The sequence below is a fragment of the Erythrolamprus reginae genome, chromosome 6 (genome assembly GCF_031021105.1).
Source record: "Erythrolamprus reginae isolate rEryReg1 chromosome 6, rEryReg1.hap1, whole genome shotgun sequence".
NCBI classification, from domain to species: Eukaryota; Metazoa; Chordata; class Lepidosauria; order Squamata; family Dipsadidae; genus Erythrolamprus; species Erythrolamprus reginae.
Genome location: NC_091955.1, coordinates 73,146,053 through 73,168,050, shown reverse-complemented (window position 1 = coordinate 73,168,050; position 21,998 = coordinate 73,146,053). Strand labels below are relative to the sequence as shown.

Here is a 21,998-nt window from a genome sequence, read left to right as displayed (position 1 = left end):
ATGTTCTAACACTATTTACTAACATAAAATTAAATATTTGTCCAATTCTTCATTTAGGATAGGAATTGAACTACATAAAAACATAATCCATGCTATTGATCTGATGTACAGTATGAATTCTTTGCTTTTCTTTGAAAGTTGCACTCTCTTCTAGGAGTCTGTGGATTGATTGTACCCCAGGAAGACATGCCGTTTTGTGATTCAGGAATTTGTCCTGATATCATTATGAATCCCCATGGCTTCCCATCACGTATGACGGTATGTAACATCATGCATTTAGAACTGCGTTTCACTTCAATGGGTTTTTTTAATGCTAAGATTTAGAAAGATAGAAAATATAGAAACATAGAAGACTGACGGCAGAAAAAGACCTCATGGTCCATCTAGTCTGCCCTTATACTATTTTCTGTATTTTATCTTAGGATGGATTTATGTTTATCCCAGGCATGTTTAAATTCAGTTACTGTTGATTTATCTACCATGTCTGCTGGAAGTTTGTTCCAAGGATCTACTACTCTTTCAGTAAAATAATATTTTCTCATGTTGCCTTTGATCTTTCCCCCAACTAACTTCAGATTGTGTCCCCTTGTTCTTGTGTTCACTTTCCTATTAAAAACACTTCCCTCCTGGACCTTATTTAACCCTTTAACATATTTAAATGCTTCGATCATGTCCCCCCTTTTCCTTCTGTCCTCCAGACTATACAGATTGAGTTCATTAAGTCTTTCCTGATACGTTTTATGCTTAAGACCTTCCCCCATTCTTGTAGCCCGTCTTTGGACCCGTTCAATTTTGTCAACATCTTTTTGTAGGTGAGGTCTCCAGAACTGAACACAGTATTCCAAATGTGGTCTCACCAGCACTCTATATAGCGGGATCATAATCTCCCTCTTCCTGCTTGTTATACCTCTAACTATGCAGCCAAGCATCCTACTTGCTTTCCCTACCGCCTGACCACACTGCTCACCCATTTTGAGACTGTCAGAAATCACTACCCCTAAATCCTTTTCTTCTGAAGTTTTTGCTAACACAGAACTGCCAATACAATACAGTGATCCCTCGAGTTTCGCGATCTCGATCTTTGCGAAACGCTATATCGCGATTTTTCCACCCGATGACGTCACTCTCTTCCTTCCTTTCTCATCTTTCTTTCTCTCTCTCTTTCTCTATCTTGCTTCTTCCTCTCTCACACTCTCTTCCTCCCTCTCTCATCTCTTTCTTTCCTTCTCTCTCTTTCTCTATCTCTCCCCCTCTTGCTGGCGGGTGGCGGGCGGGCGAGCGGGGGCATCAGCGAGGAGCCGGGGTTTCCCCTTTGCGTGGGCGACTGGGAAACCCCGATCTTCGTCTGCTCGCTGCTGCTGCGCCGAGCAGATCAGCTGCTGGGCGGCCGAAGGAACCTTCCCTGGGTCTTCCCCCTCTTGCTGGCGGGCGGGCGAGCGGCGGGCATCAGCGAGGAGCCGGGGTTTCCCCTTTGCGTGGGCGGCCAGGAAGACCCAGGGAAGGTTCCTTCGGCCGCCCAGCAGCTGATCTGCTCGGTAGCACAGCAGCAGCGAGGAGCCAAATCGGGTTTCCCCTTTGCGTGGGCGGCGGGGAACGCAAACTCCACCATCTACGCATGCGCGGCCATAGAAAAAAAAGGGTGCGCATGCACAGATGGTGTTTTTACTTCCGCAACCCTACATCCCGAAAAATCGATTATCGCGAGGGGTCTTGGAACGGAACCCTCGCGATAATAGAGGGATCACTGTATTCAGATTGAAGATTCCTTTTCCCCAAGTGCATTATTTTACATTTGGAAACATTAAACTGCAGTTTCCATTGCTTTGACAATGGAAAGATTTTGGGTTTTTTACCAAATTTGTCTAGTGGCAATGCCAATTCCCATATTCTACATTATTCTTCATAGAACAAAGGTGTGGTCCATTACTTATCTTGAAAGCCTGTGCTTTTCTATTTGCTGAAAGAAACCAGTTTGCCCAATAATATTTTCCAGGTTTATGCTTATCTATTGGGTCCTTTATATTCCTTATTTATCAGAAATGAGTATCTTCACAAAACAGTGGAAAGTTGCTTTAGTAGAAGAATCTGGTAAAAATGAATCTGTGCTTCTCTTAGTTACTGCCAGCATGATCAAACATAAATGTGTTGAACTCTGCATTACGTAGCCTTTGTTAATTGTCTTCTGCCTAATTCGATTTGTTGCTTAGAAATCATTAAATGTCAGAGAGCCCATTCCCAGGTTTCTTGTTGCCTGTCTTGGTTGATCAACCCCAGTTCATAGTTTTGCTTTATTTCACTGATTCTATGCTCCTTTTTAAATGTTTAATATAGCTATTTGTACAATATCATCATCGTCATCATCATCATCATCGTAAAATTGTAGCAAGCTCAGTTAGGAAAGAAACCTTCTTGGTTATATTGCCCAAGGAAAATGGATAAAGCTGTGTGGAAATAGAATCAAAGAATAGAAACATAGAAGACTGACGGCAGAAAAAGACCTCATGATCCATCTAGTCTGCCCTTATACTATTTCCTGTATTTTATCTTAGGATGGATCTATGTTTATCCCAGGCATGTTTAAATTCAGTTACTGTGGATTTACCAACCACGTCTGCTGAAAGTTTGTTCCAAGGATCTACTACTCTTTCAGTAAAATAATATTTTCTCATGTTGCCTTTAATCTTTCCCCCAACTAACTTCAGATTGTGTCCCCTTGTTCTTGTGTTCACTTTCCTATTAAAAACACTTCCCTCCTGAACCTTATTTAACCCTTTAACACATTTAAATGTTTCGATCATGTCCCCCCTTTTCCTTCTGTCCTCCAGACTATACAGATTGAGTTCATTAAGTCTCAATGTTTATCCCAGGCATGTTTAAATTCAGTTACTGTGGATTTACCAACCACGTCTGCTGGAAGTTTGTTCCAAGCATCTACTACTCTTTCAGTAAAATAATATTTTCTCACGTTGCTTCTGATCTTTCCTCCAACTATTGATTTGATTTGATTTGATTTATTGGATTTGTATGCCGCCCCTCTCCGGAGACTCGGGGCGGCTAACAGCAACAATAAAACAGTGTACAATAATAATCCAATACTAAAAATGATTAAAAACCCATTAATATAAAAACCAAACATACATACAGACATACCATGCATAAAATTGTAAAGGCCTAGGGGGAAAGAGTATCTCAATTCCCCCATGCCTGGCGGCAGAGGTGGGTTTTAAGTAGCTTACGAAAGGATACTTATTGTGCCCCCCTGTTTTTGTATTCACTTTCCTATTAAAAACACTTCCCTCCTGAATCTTATTTAACCCTTTAACATATTTAAATGTTTCGATCATGTCCCCCCTTTCCCTTCTGTCCTCCAGACTATACAGATTGAGTTCATGAAGTCTTTCCTGATAAGTTTTATGCTTAAGACCTTCCACCATTTTTGTAGCCTGTCTTTGGACCCGTTCAATTTTATCAATATCTTTTTGTAGGTGAGGTCTACAAAATACAAGATGATGTAGTTAAATAGATCAGTTTTTAGTCTTCCAGTACCACCTTGGGCAGACCAAGTGTTCTCTCTGGCATTCACTAAACATGCACCAAGGGCCAAGATACCTTAAATACAACACTACTGTTCCTCTATTGTACCTTAGTTACAACACACCGCTTCCTTATCACAGATTGTTTGTGGTGAAACATTGTCACTGTTCTGTGTTGCCTAGGTAGGAAAACTCATTGAACTTCTGGCAGGAAAAGCTGGAGTCCTAGATGGCAGATTTCATTATGGAACGGCATTCGGTGGCAGTAAAGTTAAAGACGTATGTGAAGATCTTGTTCGTTATGGCTATAACTATTTGGGGAAGGATTACGTAACATCGGGCATCACGGGGTAAGAAGACCTTGAAAAGGGTATTTGGAAACCGCAGTTCCAGTTTTTAATGCATGTTCATGCGTTGAAAATACACTGCTCAAAAAAATAAAGGGAACACTTAAACAGCAGAATATAACTCCAAGTAAATCAAATTTCTGTGAAATCAAACTGTCCACTTAGGAAGCAACACTGATTGACAATCAATTTCATTTTGTTGTCACCACATTCAACTTTGTTCAGAACAAAGTATTCAATGAGAATATTTCATTCATTCAGATCTAGGATGTGTTATTTGAGTGTTCCCTTTTTTTTTTATGTGTATGTAATGATAACGTGTACTAAATTTTGTATGAATTATCTCAAAAAAGGATTGTTTAACCCCTTATTTATTTATTAATCATTTATTTATTAATCATATTTGTATGCCGCCCCTTTCCGCAGACTCGGGGCGGCTCACAGCAGTAATAGTACAATGTAAACAAATCTAATATTTAAGTTTAAGTTAATTTAAAACCCCAATTTAAAAACCAATCATACATGCTAGCATACCATGCATAGATTATATAAGCCTAGGGGAAGGGAAAGTATCAATTCCCCCATGCCTGACGACAGAGGTGGGTTTTAAGGAGCTTACGAAAGGCTAGGAGGGTGGGGGCAACTCTGATATCCGGGGGGAGTTGGTTCCAAAGGGTCGGGGCCGCCACAGAGAAGGCTCTTCCCCTGGGTCCCGCCAAACGACATTGTTTAGTTGACGGGACCCGGAGAAGGCCAACTCTGTGGGACCTAACTGGTCGCTGGGATTCGTGCGGCAGAAGGTGGTCCCGGAGATATCCTGGTCCCGTGCCATGAAGGGCTTTATAGGTCATCTCCAAATCATCCCATAAAACAAAACAAAAAACAACTTTTCCTTGTTGGGAAGTCTTGTTTGCTAATTATATTTTGTTAGTGATATTTTTCAAGGTCCTTGGTAGACATTTTGTGTGCTTTTTCAAGGCCCTTGGCAGACATTTAGTAACCTTCTGTTGTATAAAGTCATATAAAATATAGTATTGGAGGCAGATGTTAATCAACTGGGGCTTTTTTTCTCTGGAGCTTTTGTCAATTATTGAGTCAGTCTGGCAGAGCTGACTGATCTCTGAGATTCCTGCTGTGTTGATTAAACTATCTTCGGAGTTGTGGTGTTCAAAGGAATATGAGATGACTTAAGGATAGGATAGAGCCATATGACACTATGTCTTTATCTTAATTCTGATTTTCAATTTCTTATTCCCTCCTGTTCCAAAACCAGCGTACCATTGACACGAACTTATTCCAAGTATGGAGGACTTTAAAAAAAAAAAATCTTAAATAAAATTTGATTTAAGGGAAATACACATTAAAAAAAAAAATCTGATGTGATTTTCCAGCCCCAATGCATTGAGATATTAAATCTTACTTCAACATATTGAATGAACTTCTGTAATTTGCCTCCGTTTGTTAAAAGCTGCTTGTCCTCCCTCTTACGTTAGCAATCTTCAGTCTTCAGCAGCAGGTGACGATCTTTTAGTTTAAAGAAAATTCTATTTTAAGGCCTTAAGCTTCATTTTTGTGTGATTCCTACCATAGAATGGTGCCACTGATTTGCAGTAATATATATCAGGAGTTTGAACACTAGATGTTTCCCTCAGAGATCAGGTTGTCCATCCCTATGTTATACTTCTGTGTGTAAATTAGTAAAACATATCCCTTTTTAAAAAAAAAAATACATTTTTTAATTGATAAACTTTTTAGGAAAATAGAAGCTGTTCTGTTGGGCTCTCTGGTAGAATTCTCCCAAAAATTCACAGGTACAAATTTCAGACACACACAAGTTTGAAAATTCAAAACAATGTTCTTTATAATGAAAATTCACTTAAACCAAGCCCTCTTTTGGTATAGCAAAGAGCACTCGTCTCCAAACAAACTGGTAATTTGTACAAGTCCCTTATCAGTTCTGTGATACTTAGCTTGCAGCTGTGAGGCAATTCACAGTCCTTCTTCTTTCACAAAGTGAAACACACTTTGCTCTGGTTTAGTTTCAAAGCAGGGAAAAATCAGCACGCAAAAGGTCAAAGTCAGTAAAGCAGTCACGAAACACAACGATCAGATAATCCTCCACAATGGCCAAACCCACAGGCTGCTATTTATAGCAGCTTCACTAATTACCACAGCTCCACCCAACCACAGGTGGCCTCATTTTCTTTGATAATAATCTCTCAGTTGTTGTTGCCTATGCATCGCTCCGCATGCGTGGCTACATCATTAACTCTTGTTCTGAATCCAAGGAGGAGCTAGATAATTGATCTCCTTCTGAGCTGTCTGCCCCACTCTCCTCCTCCCTGTCACTCATGTCTTCTTGGTCAGAGGAGCCTTCATCAGCAGATTCCACCGGGGGCAAAACAGGCCTGCAGCATGTGGATGTCTCCCCCACATCCACAGTCCTTGGGGCAGGAGCTGGGCCAGAGCTAACCACAACAGAAGCGTTGGCAATCACAAAAAGGGAGGGGGGGAATTTGCACAACATCCCACAGTCATAGGGAGAAGATAGAGGGAAGATTGAATTTGTCCCCATTGCTGCTTCCGCTGTTCCTCTTAGCGCCATTAGAACCTTGCTACATTTCTTTTTACTTTTGGGGGGCCCATTTTCAGGCCCTCCACCTTGGTAGCTACGCTAAAAGTCTTTTTCAGGAATTTCTTTCATGTAAAAGACAAAAAAGGAGAAGAAAAACTAAACTATTTTTTTTCTTTTCATATAACGATATTCACCTTTTATCAGATAGAGTGTTCCCTCACTTTTCGCGGGGGATGCGTTCCGAGACCGCCCGCAAAAGTCGAATTTCCGCAAAGTAGAGATGCGGAAGTAAATATACTATTTTTGGCTATGAACAGTATCACAAGCCTTCCCTTAACACTTTAAACCCCTAAATTGCAATTTTCCATTCCCTTAGCAACCATTCAGATTATTATTCACCATGTTTATTTATTAAAGTTATTAAAAAAATATTTATTAAAGGCAGACGAAAGTTTGGCGATGACATATGACGTCATCGGGTGGGAAAAACCGTGGTATAGGGAAAAACCCCGCGAAGTATTTTTTTAATTAATATTTTTGAAAAACCCGTGGTATAGACTTTTCGCGAAGTTCGAACCTGCGAAAATCGAGGGAACACCGTACTTGGTTTCTTTCTCCCCCCTCTTTCAATTGAGTAAGTTATAGTTTTGGCTTCTGTGAAGATGGGACTTGGCTAAAATGTAATTAAGAGGGAGGGAAAATAAGTTGTCTACTATGCAGTTTTTCCATATGTAGCACCATTGTTCTAGATGCTGGTTATTTAATGTCGTATATTTTTGTATAAAGTTGTAATTCTGACATGTATATTTTTACAGTTCATTTTTCTGCTTTCATTTTATTATTTCAGGGAACCCTTAGAAGCCTATATCTATTTTGGCCCTGTGTATTATCAGAAACTGAAGCACATGGTGCTGGATAAGATGCACGCAAGAGCTAGAGGACCCAGAGCAGTTCTTACCAGGTATGAAGGAAACAAGGACACAAATGTACCAAATGAATACAGTGGTACTTCGACATACGAGTTTAATTCGTTCCAGACCCGAGCTCGTAAGTCGATCAACTCGCATCTCGAATGAATGCCTTTAGACTTTGTTTTTCGCGTCGAGCTAACCGGAAGCAAGGAGATTCTTGCGCCACCTAGTGGAAGCTCGGCTCGTATCCCGAATTTGAGCTCGGGTGTCGAATAGAAATTTCGCTCGCATCGCGGCTCGTAACATGGAATACTCGCATGTGGAGCAGCTCGTATCTAGAGGTACTACTGTAATATCTAATGATGTAAAGCAAGGGTCCCCAAACGTGGCAACTTTAAGACTTGTGGACTTCAACTCCCAGAATTCTCCAGTCAATTCTGGGAGTTGAAGTCCACAAATCTTAAAAGTTGCCAAGTTTGAAGACCTCTGAGGTAAAGAAAGCCACTGAATCGAGATTGCTACTGTTTTTCAGCTGTTACACCAGTGCACATTTTGACATATATTCCAAATTGTTTTCAATTATATTGGTGGTGATTACTATTATTTCTTAGACTAATGTCTTCCAATTCCAGTCAAGCTTAATTTAATTTCCCTCAGAGAAAACCTCTACGAGAAAAGACTAGCGCAGAGTGAATATTTATTAATTAATTGTTTGCTCGTTGTTTGTTTGATTTCTATGCCGCTCTTCTCCTGAGACTCAGGGCGGCTTATAAAAAATAATAAACACATTATAGAAATCTGTATAAAATTACAGCTAAAAATCCCCATAGTTAAAAAACCAACCAAACAGATTCAAACATCATGCGTCAGACATTCATTCATTGGGCGGGGCAAGGTATAAAAATTTCAATGGCCCCAGGCCTGCCAGTAAAGATGGGTCTTTAAAACTTTAAGAAAGGCAGTGAGTGTGGGGGCAGTACGGATCCCTGCATGGAGGTGGTTCCCTAGGGCCGGGGCTGCCACAGAGAAGGCTCTTTCCCTAGGCCCCACCAGACAGCATTTTCTGGCTGATAGGACCTGGAGAAGGCCAACTCTGTGGGACCTGACCGGCCGCCAGGATGTATGAAGCAGAAGACGGTCCTGTAAGTAATCTGGTCCCATGCCATGTTGGGCTTTATAGGTCATAACCAAAACTTTGAATTGTGTTTGGAGACTAATCGGTAGCCCATGCAGCTTGCAGAGTGCTGTACTGACATGGGCATATCTCAAGAGACCCATGATTGCTCGCACGGCTGCATTCTGTACTACGTGCAGTCTTCAAACACTCTTCAAAGGTAGCCCCATGTAGAGACCATAGCACCCAGTGCCAACTGACATAACTAACCAAGTACCCTCCAAGCAGCTTCAAACTGAGGTTGGACTTGAAGTTGGTTCTCCCAACTCTTAAAAAGCTAAATATTACATTGTATTCTAGTCTTTAAATAGTATATAAACTAAATGAATCATCGGCATCTTTTAACAAGCCAATAATCCCTTGTGGAATGAAGTCTGGGCAGCTGAATGCAGCTGAGTGTTTGCCCTTCCTGTCACCAACGTGGAGGTTTTTTTTCAGCAGATATATTTTCATTTTGCCCAGAGAGAAATATCTGTCTCTACTAGGATCGAACTCACAGCCTCCTGATTGTGAGGCGAGAGCTCAACCTCTAGGCCAACGCACCACTCCAGTATATACTGAATGAATATTTCCAATAAATAATGTAGAAGAACGGATTCTGTTTTGCATTATATAGAGGTGATCAGATGCTTCTTCGATGTCTACTGCTGGATCCTTAGCTAATTGAAGGAAAGACACAATTTATAAATGTAGTCTTCAACTTACAACCAGAGGTGGAGCCTAATGTTTCTCTTGCTAAGCAAGGAAGTTGTTAAGTGAGGTTTGTCCCATTTTACAACCTTTTTGCTGCCTTTGTTAAGCAACTCATTGCAGTTGTTAAGTGAATCATGCAATCGTGAAACAAATCTGACTTCCCTATTGACCTTGCCGGCCAGAAACCAGATGGAGAAGGTTACAAAGGTGATCACATGATTCCAAGATCATGTGACTGTCATAACTCCAAGTGAATCAAACTTCTGTGAAATCAAACTGTCCACTTAGGAAGCAACACTGACTGACCGTCAATTTCACATGCTGCTGTGCAAATGGAATAGTTGTGCAAATGAAATATTCAAGGAGAACATTTCATTCATTCAGATCTAGGATGTGTTATTTGAGCGTTCCCTTTATTTATTTTTTGAGCAGTATATATTACTGAATGGTAACTGCACGTGTCACTGGAAATAAAATAATTACAAACTTTTTGATTTCAAGGCAGCCCACTGAAGGCCGATCCCGTGATGGAGGCCTACGTCTGGGAGAAATGGAAAGAGATTGCTTGATAGGTTATGGAGCCAGCATGCTGTTGTTGGAGAGGCTTATGATTTCAAGCGATGCATTTGAAGTAGATGTGTGCGGTCAGTGTGGGTTACTGGGCTACTCTGGTTGGTAAGTAGATGTTTGCTTGACAGTGTATTTTCTTTTTAAAAAAATATAGTTTATTTATACTTTTCTAAATTTTTAGCTTAGAGTATTTAACTATTAGATTTGTACACATATTGTTATTGTATTGTATTTTGTGAGCCACCCCGAGTCCTCAGAGAAGGGCAGCATACAGGTCTAATAAATAATAATAATAATAATTATTATTTATTTATTTATTTATTTATTTATTTATTTATTAGATTTGTATGCCATCCCTCTCCGTAGACTCCGTAGACTCCGTAGACATAATAATAATAATAATTTTCTCTTTACATACGTAAGTGCTTTACGAACAACGTGTTGTGTGGATCAATTATTTACATAATACTACAAGGGTTATCCGGAAAGTAAGGTTAGAAGGCACGTAAATTTTTAGAGTTTTTAACTATTAGATTTGTACACATATTGTTATTGTATTGTATTTTGTGAGCCGCCACGAGTCCTTTGACAAGGGCAGCATACAAGTCTAATTAATAATAATAATAATAATTATTATTATTATTATTATTATTATTATTATTATATTTATTTATTTATTTATTTATTTATTTATTTATTTATTTATTTATTTATTAGATTTGTATGCCTCCCCTCTCCGTAGACTCCGTAGACATAATAATAATAATAATTTTCTCTTTACATAAGTGCTTTACGAACAACGTGTTGTCTGGATCAATTCTTTACATAATACTACAAGGGTTATCCGGAAAGTAAGGTTAGAAGGCACGTAGCTCTCGCGGGGGAATGTTCGTGGAGGAAATTGGTATTACTATAGTGTAGCAGGAAGCCAGCGGAAGAGAAGAGACTTCCTGAAAATAATACAAATAGTATACTTTATTATTTCGTGTTCTTTCAAGGAAATTGAATAGAGAAGAGCGGTTATCTAGCCCTCTAAGCCTGAAGCTTTAACTGATACTATACCCATGAAGATGCCAAATTTGGCATAGGAGAATCAGAAGCAGCTCTTTTGCCAGGGAAGCTGACGGGAATTGTGGTTGTAAGAGGAAAAAAAATATTCACTTCTCCTAAACACCATCATTTCTAAACCGATTTTCTCAATTGGATTAAACTTTGGCCTGAACCACGAAGATTATCTCTTTCAATTTCTTCACCCTGTCTTGTGGACTGATCGCTGCCTGCTTCTACTGGCCATTTCCTTAGACCCTTTTAAAATTAACTACCGTATTTTTCGGAGTATAAGACGCATTGGAGTATAAGGCACACCTAGATTTTACAGGTGGAAAACAAGGAAAAAAGTATTCTGAACCAAATGGTATAGTAATATATTTAATAAAATACCAATGTAGCATAATATTTTTTTACAATCATGTATACTTTTTACAAACACGTACACTTTTTACAAACTTCAAGCTTGATACCTTTAAGACTTGTGGACTTCAACTCCCAGAATTCCTCCTCCAGTCATGCTAGCTCAGGAATGGGAGTTGAAATCCACAAGTTTAAAACTTGCCAAGTTTGAAGACCCTTGCACTCTTAACCCCTAACCCAGGGGTCTTCAAACATGACAGCTTTAAGACTAGTCAACTTCAACTCCCAGAATTCTTCCTCCAGCCATGCTTGATGGGGTAATTAGAAGAAAAAATCACCCCTATTTTTGCAAAAAAAAAAAAGGGCCATTTTTTGCCTGGTTGTTTTTTGTTTTTTTTTACAAAATTGGGGTGGGCACAAAGTCTGGGAAGCCTGCAGAGATGGCAAAAATGTTCCCGTTTTTGTGAAAAATAGGCCATTTTAGCCCATTTTTTCATAAGATTGGGGGCATTTTTGCCTTCTCCCAGTCTCCAGGAGCTCTCTGTAGGTTTCCCAGACACTTTGCCCAACCCATTTTTGCAAAAAAAAGGGGGGGGGACAGCCTGTTTATTGCAAAAACGGGGGCATTTTTGCCATCCCCAGCACCCAAGAGCTCTCTGTAGGCTTCCCAGATCCTCTATCCACCCAATTTTTGCAAAAAACAGCCCCATTTTTTGCAAAAATGGGACACAGGGGTGGATCTTTGGGACAGCGAAAATGGTTGTATTCAATGTATAAGACACACTGATATTTCCACCCTCTTTTAGAAAGGTGGATCTTACATTCCGAAAAATACGGTATGTCCCATTGGTTGCTTCTGTTGTCTCTCACTTAGCTATTATAGTGATATCTTGATACTCACCATTAATTGGTTCCAGGAGGCGTGATGAGTACCAAAAACAATGACTACTAAAAATGAGTACCAAACATATTTTTCCCATAAGGAATAATATAGTGTATCATAAGTTCTAGCTTGCATGTTGAGTACCAAACAAATGATGAGTACCAGGGCAAAATGTTCATGTCAAAATAGGTTGAGTACCCAATTCAATGAGTTTCAAAGCAGTTGAGTATCAAGGTACCACTGTATAGTGCCTTGTTCTCAGTCGCAAAAAATAAAGTCAGAATGAAAAGTTTCATAATGAAATGTAACTCCTATGACAGGCAGATATCAAATCAGACTGAGTAAGGGATGGCATGAGGGGAAAAGCTCAAAGTTTATTTTCTGCTTGATTAGAAACTCATCTATTTTGAACCTCTTAATAATGGACATAAAATATTCAGGCTTGTGGGAAACTAAAATTGGCAAAGAAACTACTATATAAGCTTTTATGTAGCTCTATCCCATTAGTACCGATCTAAGCAGCCCATATTGTCCTATACAAGCGTATTTAAATATTTTAAAAGGGCAATCATCTTCAAATTGACTCCTGGTGACTTCATAGGCATATTAATGCAATTTTATTGGCAATTGTATAGATATGTTTTTCCTTTCTTTCTTCCATGATATTATTTTGAAGAACTAGTATAGTCTAAAGATCAAGTAGTTTTGGGAAATATAAATTTAGCTTCTAGCTAGGTTCCAACCTCCTTATTTTCTGGAAATCATGCAATTATAATAAAAGGCTAACTATGGGACAGATTAAGTGTGTTTATCTTATGGAAAAAGATAACTGAGGAGTTATTGAAAGATATATAAGATATTATTAAATAAAAATACAAGTATATTCCTAGAATTTGAAAGGGAAAGTCAACAATTGTCTTTCAGAACCAGGTATTATCATGACAAAGAAATACCCAATATAAAAATCTTAGGCAACAAGAAAGAAAAATAATAATGCAAACTGCAAGGAACAAGGAAAGATGATATCTGTTAAAATATTAACAAATGGAGGAACATTAGAAGAAAATAAAAGTAGGTAATGTTTGAAGAAGTTTAGAGAAATCTTAGGAAATCTGATCATTTAAGGGGGAGGTATACTCAAGAGTAATCTTGGGTGGTACGTAATAGAAGCAAATGAGATTAAACAATTATGGAAAATAGAAGACATCTGCTGAGAAAACTATGAAATGTAAGGGGGGGGGGGAAACAGTCAATTGTCCCTGGACCAACCAAACAGGAAGTAGAACATCATGTGCTTTGGATATGTGATGGAAACAGATCATGGATTTTTTTGTGGGAAGTTTCAGGAAAGGAGGAGACAACAGATTGGATTGATGGATGGGATCAAAGAAATTATACTGTCTACCTGTTGGCACTAAGTAGCTTTTTTACAAAGCCCAAGATCTTGAATTTTGATTGCAGTTTTTATTTTGATTGTGAGAAATAATTACAGTGCTGCAATGGGAAGTTGCAGTGAATTAGGGAAGAATAACAGTTAACATTTGCATACCCAGTATTTAGAAGAAATTTGTGCATCGCAGCACACAAAATATAATATCAGAAAAGTTACCCAGCAAAAGTGAGACATTTGCCCCTCTAAAGCTGTGGTTTTGTTGGTCAAAGAGATGACCAGTGGAACCAATGTAAAAAGAAGGTAATTGAAAGCCATAAAGGGGATGCTAAATACAAATGCAGAAAAATTCTGCCCACAGCTATGGTAATTTATTGCATGAAAGGATTGCATTTCAAACAGGAAAAAATAATATCTTGCCATTCATTTTGCAGAACATTTAGAAAAGTTGTTTTCTGCGGTTGAGTTACGCTACATAAATGTGGAAAATAAGTTCAAAGGAAGTAATTCTGGTCTTACGTTATCTGATGGTGATCATAACCTATAATTGGGTTTGTTATCCAGTTATTGGGTGATTATGTGCTGTGTCTGTCAATAGTAGGAGCCAAGCAGCCCTTTAATGAGCAACACAATAGAAGCTAGGCAATTATAGCAACTCCAGACCTCTAAAAGGCCTTTGCCAGTAAGCCCAGCTTTAGTGAGGAATTGCTGTATAAATTAGCATGCCTTTGGAAAAAAATATATATAGGGAAGGTAGAAAGGGAAAATATTGGATGTAGAGATGTAGCCCGGAATTAGAAATCAGAAAAGTATTTCATATAAAGATTGTATTTGATGCTTCAGTGGCACTTGGATCAAGGATTGAAACTGTCAAAGAAGTGGTGACCGAATGTTGAAAATCCAGCAAATGTTATAAAAGCTAAATTTAATTTTATTGCTAAATTATCAAAGACAAGTTACTTCTGGTGTTGAACTGCTTCTTCAAAATATGTTGTTTATTCAGTGAATGCTCCTTTAAAGACACATAGATACAACCCATAGATAAACACTTTCTGCTTGGGGGATTCTGAGTGCATTGGTTATTTGGAATACAGTAATACCTCGTCTTACAAACCTAATTGGTTCCAGGGGGAGGTTCGTAAGACGAAAAGTTCGTAAGACGAAACATTATTTCCCATAGGAAACAATGTAAAATCCATTAATCCGTGCAATGAAGAAAAAAACCCCGCAAAAAACCGCCGCCGCCCGGCTGTCACCTTTTAAAACAGCCGGGGGGGCTTCTCGGAGGCCTCCCGAACGCCGACCCCGGAAGTTCGGGTTTGGCGTTCGGGTTCAGGAGACTGCTGAGAAGACCCCCGGCTGTTTTAAAAGGTGACAGCCGGGCGGCAGGGCTTCCCAGCAGCCTCCCGAACCTGAACTTTTGCCAAACTTCCGGGTTCGGCGTTCGGGAGGCTGCTGAGAAGCCCGCTGCCCAGCTGTCACCTTTCAAAACAGCCGGGGGGCTTCTCGGAGGTCTCCTGAACACCGAACCCGGAAGTTTGGGTTTGGCGTTCGGGTTTAGGAGGACGCTGGGAAGCCCCCCAGCTGTTTCAAAAAGCGACAGCCGGGTGGTGGGGCTTCGCGGCGGCAGCGGGTTCGTAAGAAGAAAAAAGTTTGTAAGAAGAGGCAAAAATTTTCTGAACCCCGGGTTCGTATCTCAGGTTGTTCGTAAGACGAGGGGTTCGTATCATGAGGTACCACTGTATTACACCATAAGAGATTGAAACTGTCTGCTGAGTCTAGAGTAGTGATGGCGAACCTATGGCACTGGTGCCACAGGTGACACGCGGAGCCATATTTGCTGGTATGCGGGCCGTTGCCCTAGCTCAGCTCCAACGTTCATATGTGTGCCAACCAGCGGATTTTTGTCTTGCATAGAGGCTCTGGGAGGGCGTTTTTGGCTCCTAGAGAGCCTCTGGGGGATGGGGGAGGGTGTTTTTACCCTCCCCCGGCTCCAGAGAAGCCTTTGGAACCTGGGGAGGGCAAAACACAGCTGTTTCCAGCCTCCAGAGGGCAGGGGGGAGGCTGTTTTCACCCTCCCCAGGAAAACCCCCGGAGCCTGTAGATGGCAAAAAATGGACTCAACCAGATGTTCGGAGGCTTCAGTGAGATCTGCGCTCATGTGCGGGAGATTGTGTGTGCATGCGTGAGGGGAGAGCCTTGCATTATGGGTATGGGCACACACAAAAAATGGTTCGCTATCACTGCTATTATCTATTCGTGTAAAAGAGAGGAAGTTGAGGGAAGTTGTTTTATTGCAACCATGCTTAACAATATATGCTAAATAAACATTCATCCTTTGCTCATTCCACAACCATTTCCTTCTTTCCTTGACATATGCGAAACTTATATTTGGAGCTCCTTAAGACATGTGTGTGCTTTAAAGTATAAAGCATTTTTAAAAATAAGCATACTTTGTAAAACTTCAGAAACAAATTTTCTACTTTTTAAAATTGATGTACCGGTAGTCCTTACAGTTAATTATAGAATAATATATGATTTTTAGATAAACAATAGGTGTCAAGAGAATATCTCGGTCCTTTGTAGTCATTTGATATGCACAATTTATCAGTCAGTGTAATATATAGGAATATCATCTTAGAATCTGTCCTGCCCTGACTAATGACACCTAAAAGGCCACAATCCCTTCCAACATCATTTTATTTATTTATTTATTTATTTATTATTTGGATTTGTATGCCGCCCCTCTCCGAAGACTCGGGTCGGCTCACAACAAGTGAAAAGCAATCCAATACATAATCCAATTAATTAAAATATTGAAAAATTTTAAAAAAACCCATATACTAAAATACATACACACAAGCATACCATATATAAATTCAATGTGCCCAGGGGGAGATGTTTAGTTTCCCCATGCCTGACGGCAAAGGTGGGTTTTGAGGAGTTTGCGGAAGGCAGGAAGAGTAGGGGCAGTTCTGATCTCCGGGGGGAGTTGGTTCCAGAGAGTCGGTGCCGCCACAGAGAAGGCTCTCCCCCTGGGGCCCGCCAACCGACATTTTGAGTCTCTACATTTTCTAGAAAAGCAACAAAACAAAATGCTTGTGGCAAAGATTTGGTATTTTTTTAAAAAATTGAGAGTTGATATTTTTTTAAAAAAAATGCTTCAATTGTATATTTTTTTCTGGCAATTTGTGAGTTAAAATTAAGCCACCCCATGTTGCAAAGCCTCGTGGAATCCTGAGCCCTTTGTGAGTACGAGAACCTACAAAGATTGCCAAAGATTGATCACATAATTTTTGTTCGTTTTGAAGTAGAAAACTTTTTGAAATTGTGCCATTAAGCATTGTCTTAATGTAGTTTTTAAAAAGGAGAAAAACGGGGTGGTGGGGAGAGATAAGGAAAACAAATCCAGAAAATCCTGGTTCTGCCCATTTTTCATTGCCTTGTCTACCAAATGTGACCTCTGGTTTTCTTTTTTTTAAATAAATTTTTTATTAAATACAGATAAAATACGCACACATACAAAACAAACAAATAATTAGGAGTACAATTTCCCCTACATGGCATTGGACCAAAGTACCTCCGGAACCGCCTGCTACCGCACGAATCCCAGCGACTAATAAGGTCCCACAGAGTTGGCCTTCTCCGGGTCCCGTCAACTAAACAATGTCGTTTGGCGGGGCCCAGGGGAAGAGCCTTCCCTCTGGAACCGACTCCCCCTGGAGATTAGAACTGCCCCCACCCTCCCTGTCTTTCGTAAACTACTCAAGACTCACTTATACCGCCAGGCATGGGGGAGTTGAGACACCTTTCCCCCAGGCTTTTTTTTATACTTTGTTTTATGTTTGGTATGAATGTGCTGTTTGGTTTTTAAAATAATGATAGGATTTTTATATGTTTTTTAATATTAGATTTGTTCCACTGCTATATTGTTTTTATTACTGTTGTGAGCCGCCCTGAGTCTTCGGAGAGGGGCAGCATACAAATCTAATAAATAAATAAATAAAATAAATAAAAAAGATTACATCTGTTAGTATCAACAATTATAATATCCCTATATATCTCTATGTATATAGTGATGGCGAACCTATGGCCATATCTGCTGGCACGCGAGCCATTGCTTTAGCTCAGCTCCAACGTGCATGTGTGTGCCAGCCAGCTGATTTTGGGCTCGTATAGAGGCTCCTGGGGGGCATTTTTAGCTTCCAGAGAGCCTGGAGGGTTGGGGGAAGGGGTTTTTTTACCCTCCCCTCGCTCCAGGGAAGCCTTTGGAGTCTGGGGGGGGGGGTGAAACCCAAGCTTACTGGACCCACCAGAAGTTGGGGAACAGCCCGTTTTCGACCTCCAGAGGATCTCTGGGGGGTGGGGGAAGCTGTTTTCACCCTCCCCAGGCATTGAATTATGTGTGTGGGCACTAGCGCATGCGCGATAGCCCACGCGTACACTCTTTCGGCACCTGAGGAAAGAAAGGTTCACCATCATTGCTGTAGGCAGTGCTCTCTGGGATTATTTTATAGATTGTCACTTTCTATGCCTTCCTATTGTATCACCTAAAAAGTAATTTTAATCTTGTTGTATATATTGGTGAATAATATTCAAGACGTCTTCCTGCTCGCCTTAAACTTTTGTTTGAAAATGTCCCTAAAAATGATGAGTGGCTGAATTAGTGAGCTTTTTGGATAGATATTATCAGGGGTGGGTGGGTTATTGTTATTGTTGATGGGTTTCGGGATATTGTTCTTTCCTCTCTGCTCTAGCAAGTACAAGTTGGGCCATTCATTGGTGCACAAATTAAGATTGAAGGGAAATCTCATTCTTCACCCCTAAATTGGAATAGTATAATTAACATTTCTGTGCCACTGACTGAGAGTTTCCTTGGTAATGGAGAACTGCAGCTGAGGCTCTCACAGCACTTAAAGGGCGCCACCAATATGTTAGCACATCTGTGTCCATTAAATGTTACCATAGGTTGATTAACAGTAGAATTGAAGGGGACGGGAAGCTGGTTCAACATCCAAAGTGGTCCATCCTAAAAGTTAGAACTGGCTAATTGGGATCACACTTATATCTATCATGTATTTAAAGGTACAGAAATTGTAGTATTCAAAAAGGAATACTTTTGATATTTCATTTACATGATTTGATCTCAAATTCACCATGTACAATATACAATAAATATACACAATATTACAGGAGAACTATCACAACTATATGCACCAAATAAACAAGAGGCCTACCTCAACTTCTGAGATTATCGGACATATTTTTTTCAAGCCAGTCTAATGTTATAATGTCCAACAGCACAATATCCCTTTGGCCTTCCAAGTCTTAAAACTCTTGCCTAAATTTGCTGAATGCCCTGGAATGTAATAGCATCTCTTCAAATTCTGGGGAAAATTTGAAATGGCAGAGTTACATGCTACCGCTAGAGTTTATGTTGATGATCCCAGGTGTCCACAGTTAGTCAGCCATGACAGTACATCAATATCTAACTTCTATTGTCTACAAATATTGTGTTATTTATAGATAGACCTCCCTTTTTGGTCTTGGTTAACTTCTCATGGTCAAAAATAATATAAAAACGTAAGTTTTGAATAAATCTCAGCAATTGTCCAAACAGTGCTTTTTCCAAAAGGCAACTGGACTTTTTTGTTTGGTTTTTCTTTCGAAACATTTTGCTTCTCATCCAAGAAACTTCTTCAGTTCTTGGATGAGAAGCAGCACATTTTCAAAGCAAAAACCAAGAAAGTCCAGTTGCCTTTTTGAAAAAGCACCTTTGAGACAACCAAGACTTGGATGATTGAGAATTTCTACAGACATTTCACTAGTAGCTGATTTTGTGTAACATGTTTGTACAGATTGTGTACTGTTTCATCCCATAATCTGTTCTGGGTGGATGTTGAATTTAATCTCATTGAGGAGGATATAGAATTTAATCTCACTGAGACAATATCTTGATGTTCCATTTGTTCTTGAAGATGAGGGAGAGTAGCCAGAATGTGTTCCTTGGAAGAATGTAGGAGATAACATTTGGGATGGAAAGCTTGAGCTTTATATAAGGTTGAACTAGTCCAATAAAGTATCTAGTTACCGTAAATAAATTAGCATGCTCCTTTGTCTCTAAGAATGAGTTTTAAGAGTGGAACTGCTAGACTACCAACTGCAACTACCATCCTTTACCCAAGACATAAGAAGCACCGGAAGATCAAAAAAATCATGCTGGTATTTTTGAGGATTATGATTTTTGGTATAGGATTTTTGACCAGGAATAAGGTTTAATTTCATTTTTTAAGCCTAGAACTTAAAGCATAAGAAATTAAAGTAACTATTTAGGCAGCAGGAAATTGCAATATTGACTTGGGGAGAAGATTATGTAAGGGATTCTAGACACCACTTTATCTTCTTTTAGAACCTTAGAGTTGGAAGGGTCTTTGGAGGTCTTCTAGTCCAGAGGTAGGCAAAGTTGGCTCTTCTATGACATGTGGACCTCAACTCCCAGAATTCCTGAGCTAGCATGATTGACTCAGGAGTTCTGGGAGTTGGAGTCCACAAGTCAAAGAAGAGCCAACTTTGCCTACCCTTGTTCTAGTCCAATCCTTACCCAGAAGAAAACACCTTATTTTATCTCTTGACAAATGATTGTCCAACCTTTCCTTGAAAACCTCCAGCAATAGAGTACCCACAACTTTGGGATGCAAGCTATTCCATTGACTTAATTGTTCACATGGTTGTAATGTTGCATAGATCAAGGGTCCCCTGTCCGTGGACTGACACTGGCCCGCAGCATGCCAGAAACTGGGCTGCACAAACAAGCCCTGAAGCCCCATCCACAGGATGTAGGCAGCACATGAAGTCACATCCCCTCTATTCTGTGGAAGAATCTCTCTCGATGGAAGCAGTCCCTGGTGTCCAAAAGGCTGGGGGGGGGGACCATCATAGATAGTCCGTTCTCTGTGGCATATAATATACGTACAAACTTTAATTCTTCTGCTAAATTGTTTGTCCTGCAAAATATTTACATAATTGGTGCATCTTGTAAGGTTTTTATTACTACTTACTCTGAGTCTTCGGAGAGGGGGGGCATATAAATCCAATAAATAAATTATTATTGTTATTGCTGCTGCTGCTGCTGCTGCTGTTGTTGTTATTATTATTTATTTATTTATTTATTTATTTTATTTATTTATTGGATTTGTATGCCGCCCCTCTCCGCAGACTCGGGGCGGCTAACAACAGTAATAAAAAACAGCATGTAAAATATTATTATTATTATTATTATTATTATTATTATTATTATTATTATTATTATTATTATTATTACAAGAGAGACAGTTTGGGTAGCCAATAATGAAAACAGGTCTTTTATGGAATGCAGCCCAACATTTACCGAATTCTTTCTCTGCTGTCTTCAGAAATGGAGGCAGGGTTTCATTTTTTAAAACTTTTGTGGGAAATTCTTGTACTTGTTGATTTATGGATACATTTATTAAGGCCGCCGTGCCCCGTGTAACTTGCCTTTTATTGCTATTGTGCTGAGAATCGTGGGACATAAAAAGAAAGCAATGTGAAATGGCTGTGGTACTCCTGAGGTGTTTGAATAACGTGTGAGGAAAATAACACCCTGTTTTCCCTATCTTTCAGGTGCCATTACTGCAAATCTTCATGCCATGTCTCTTCTCTGCGTATACCATATGCATGTAAGCTCCTCTTCCAAGAACTTCAATCTATGAACATTATACCCAGATTAAAATTATCCAAGTACAATGAATAAACGAACGACAAGCAAAGAAAGTAATCGGAACAAGTTCAAGTGGAAGTGTTAAACCACATAGGCCACAAGTTCCTCTTGGGGTTTTTTTTCCCTCTTTGGCTGGGAAACAGTCCTGAAGAGAATGTTAGAAGCTGCAAGGGCCAGACTCAAGCTGTGTTTATCTGTGACAAACAACAAGAGGTTTTGTATGGAAGATGAATAAGGAAATAGATGCAGCATCTTGGTATCCTTTGAACTGAGGGGAAGCCCTACAGATCGGCCATTTGAAACAGAGCAAACAACATACTGTAAATACAAGCATATACACATAAATAAACATTTGGAATAGCAATACACTGTTAAAATCAGTGAAATTTAATAAAGGACCAACTTTTGATGTTTTGGTGACTGGGATATTATTTTTAATAAGTGGAGGTTCTTTTCCCGTATCAAGTATAGGGTTTTTTTTAATGTTATTCGCCGAGATTGGAAATTAATAAAAATGTAAAATATATTGTCCAATGTTGGTTTTAGTAGCCAAATGTTTTATGTGTCTGTAGTAGTAGTAGTAATAGTGTAAACAGGATTGAGGCAGCCACCTGTTGTAAGGTAGCCTGCCCTTTCTTGTCTGTGGTGTTCTATAGCAGTGTTTCCAAACCTTGGCAACTTGAAGATATCTGGACTTCAACTCCCAGAATTCCCCAGCCAGCATCCGCTGGCTGGGGAATTCTGGGAGTTGAAGTCCAAATACCTTCAAGTTGC

At 39.6% G+C, this 21,998-nt stretch overlaps 1 protein-coding gene across 2 annotated transcripts in view; it reads left to right on the top strand.

Moving 5' to 3' along the window:
• POLR3B (RNA polymerase III subunit B) overlaps positions 1–21,637 on the top strand; it is a 90,598-nt gene extending 68,961 nt beyond the window's left edge. For both annotated transcript variants that reach the window (XM_070756248.1, XM_070756249.1), the window contains 5 exons: positions 155–258; positions 3,717–3,883; positions 7,303–7,416; positions 9,735–9,908; positions 21,128–21,637. In XM_070756248.1, the coding sequence (XP_070612349.1) occupies positions 155–258; positions 3,717–3,883; positions 7,303–7,416; positions 9,735–9,908; positions 21,128–21,257 (689 nt within the window). In that variant the 3' untranslated portion in view covers positions 21,258–21,637. The remainder of the gene's footprint in view (positions 1–154; positions 259–3,716; positions 3,884–7,302; positions 7,417–9,734; positions 9,909–21,127) is intronic.
• Positions 21,638–21,998: the final 361 nt, after the last annotated feature.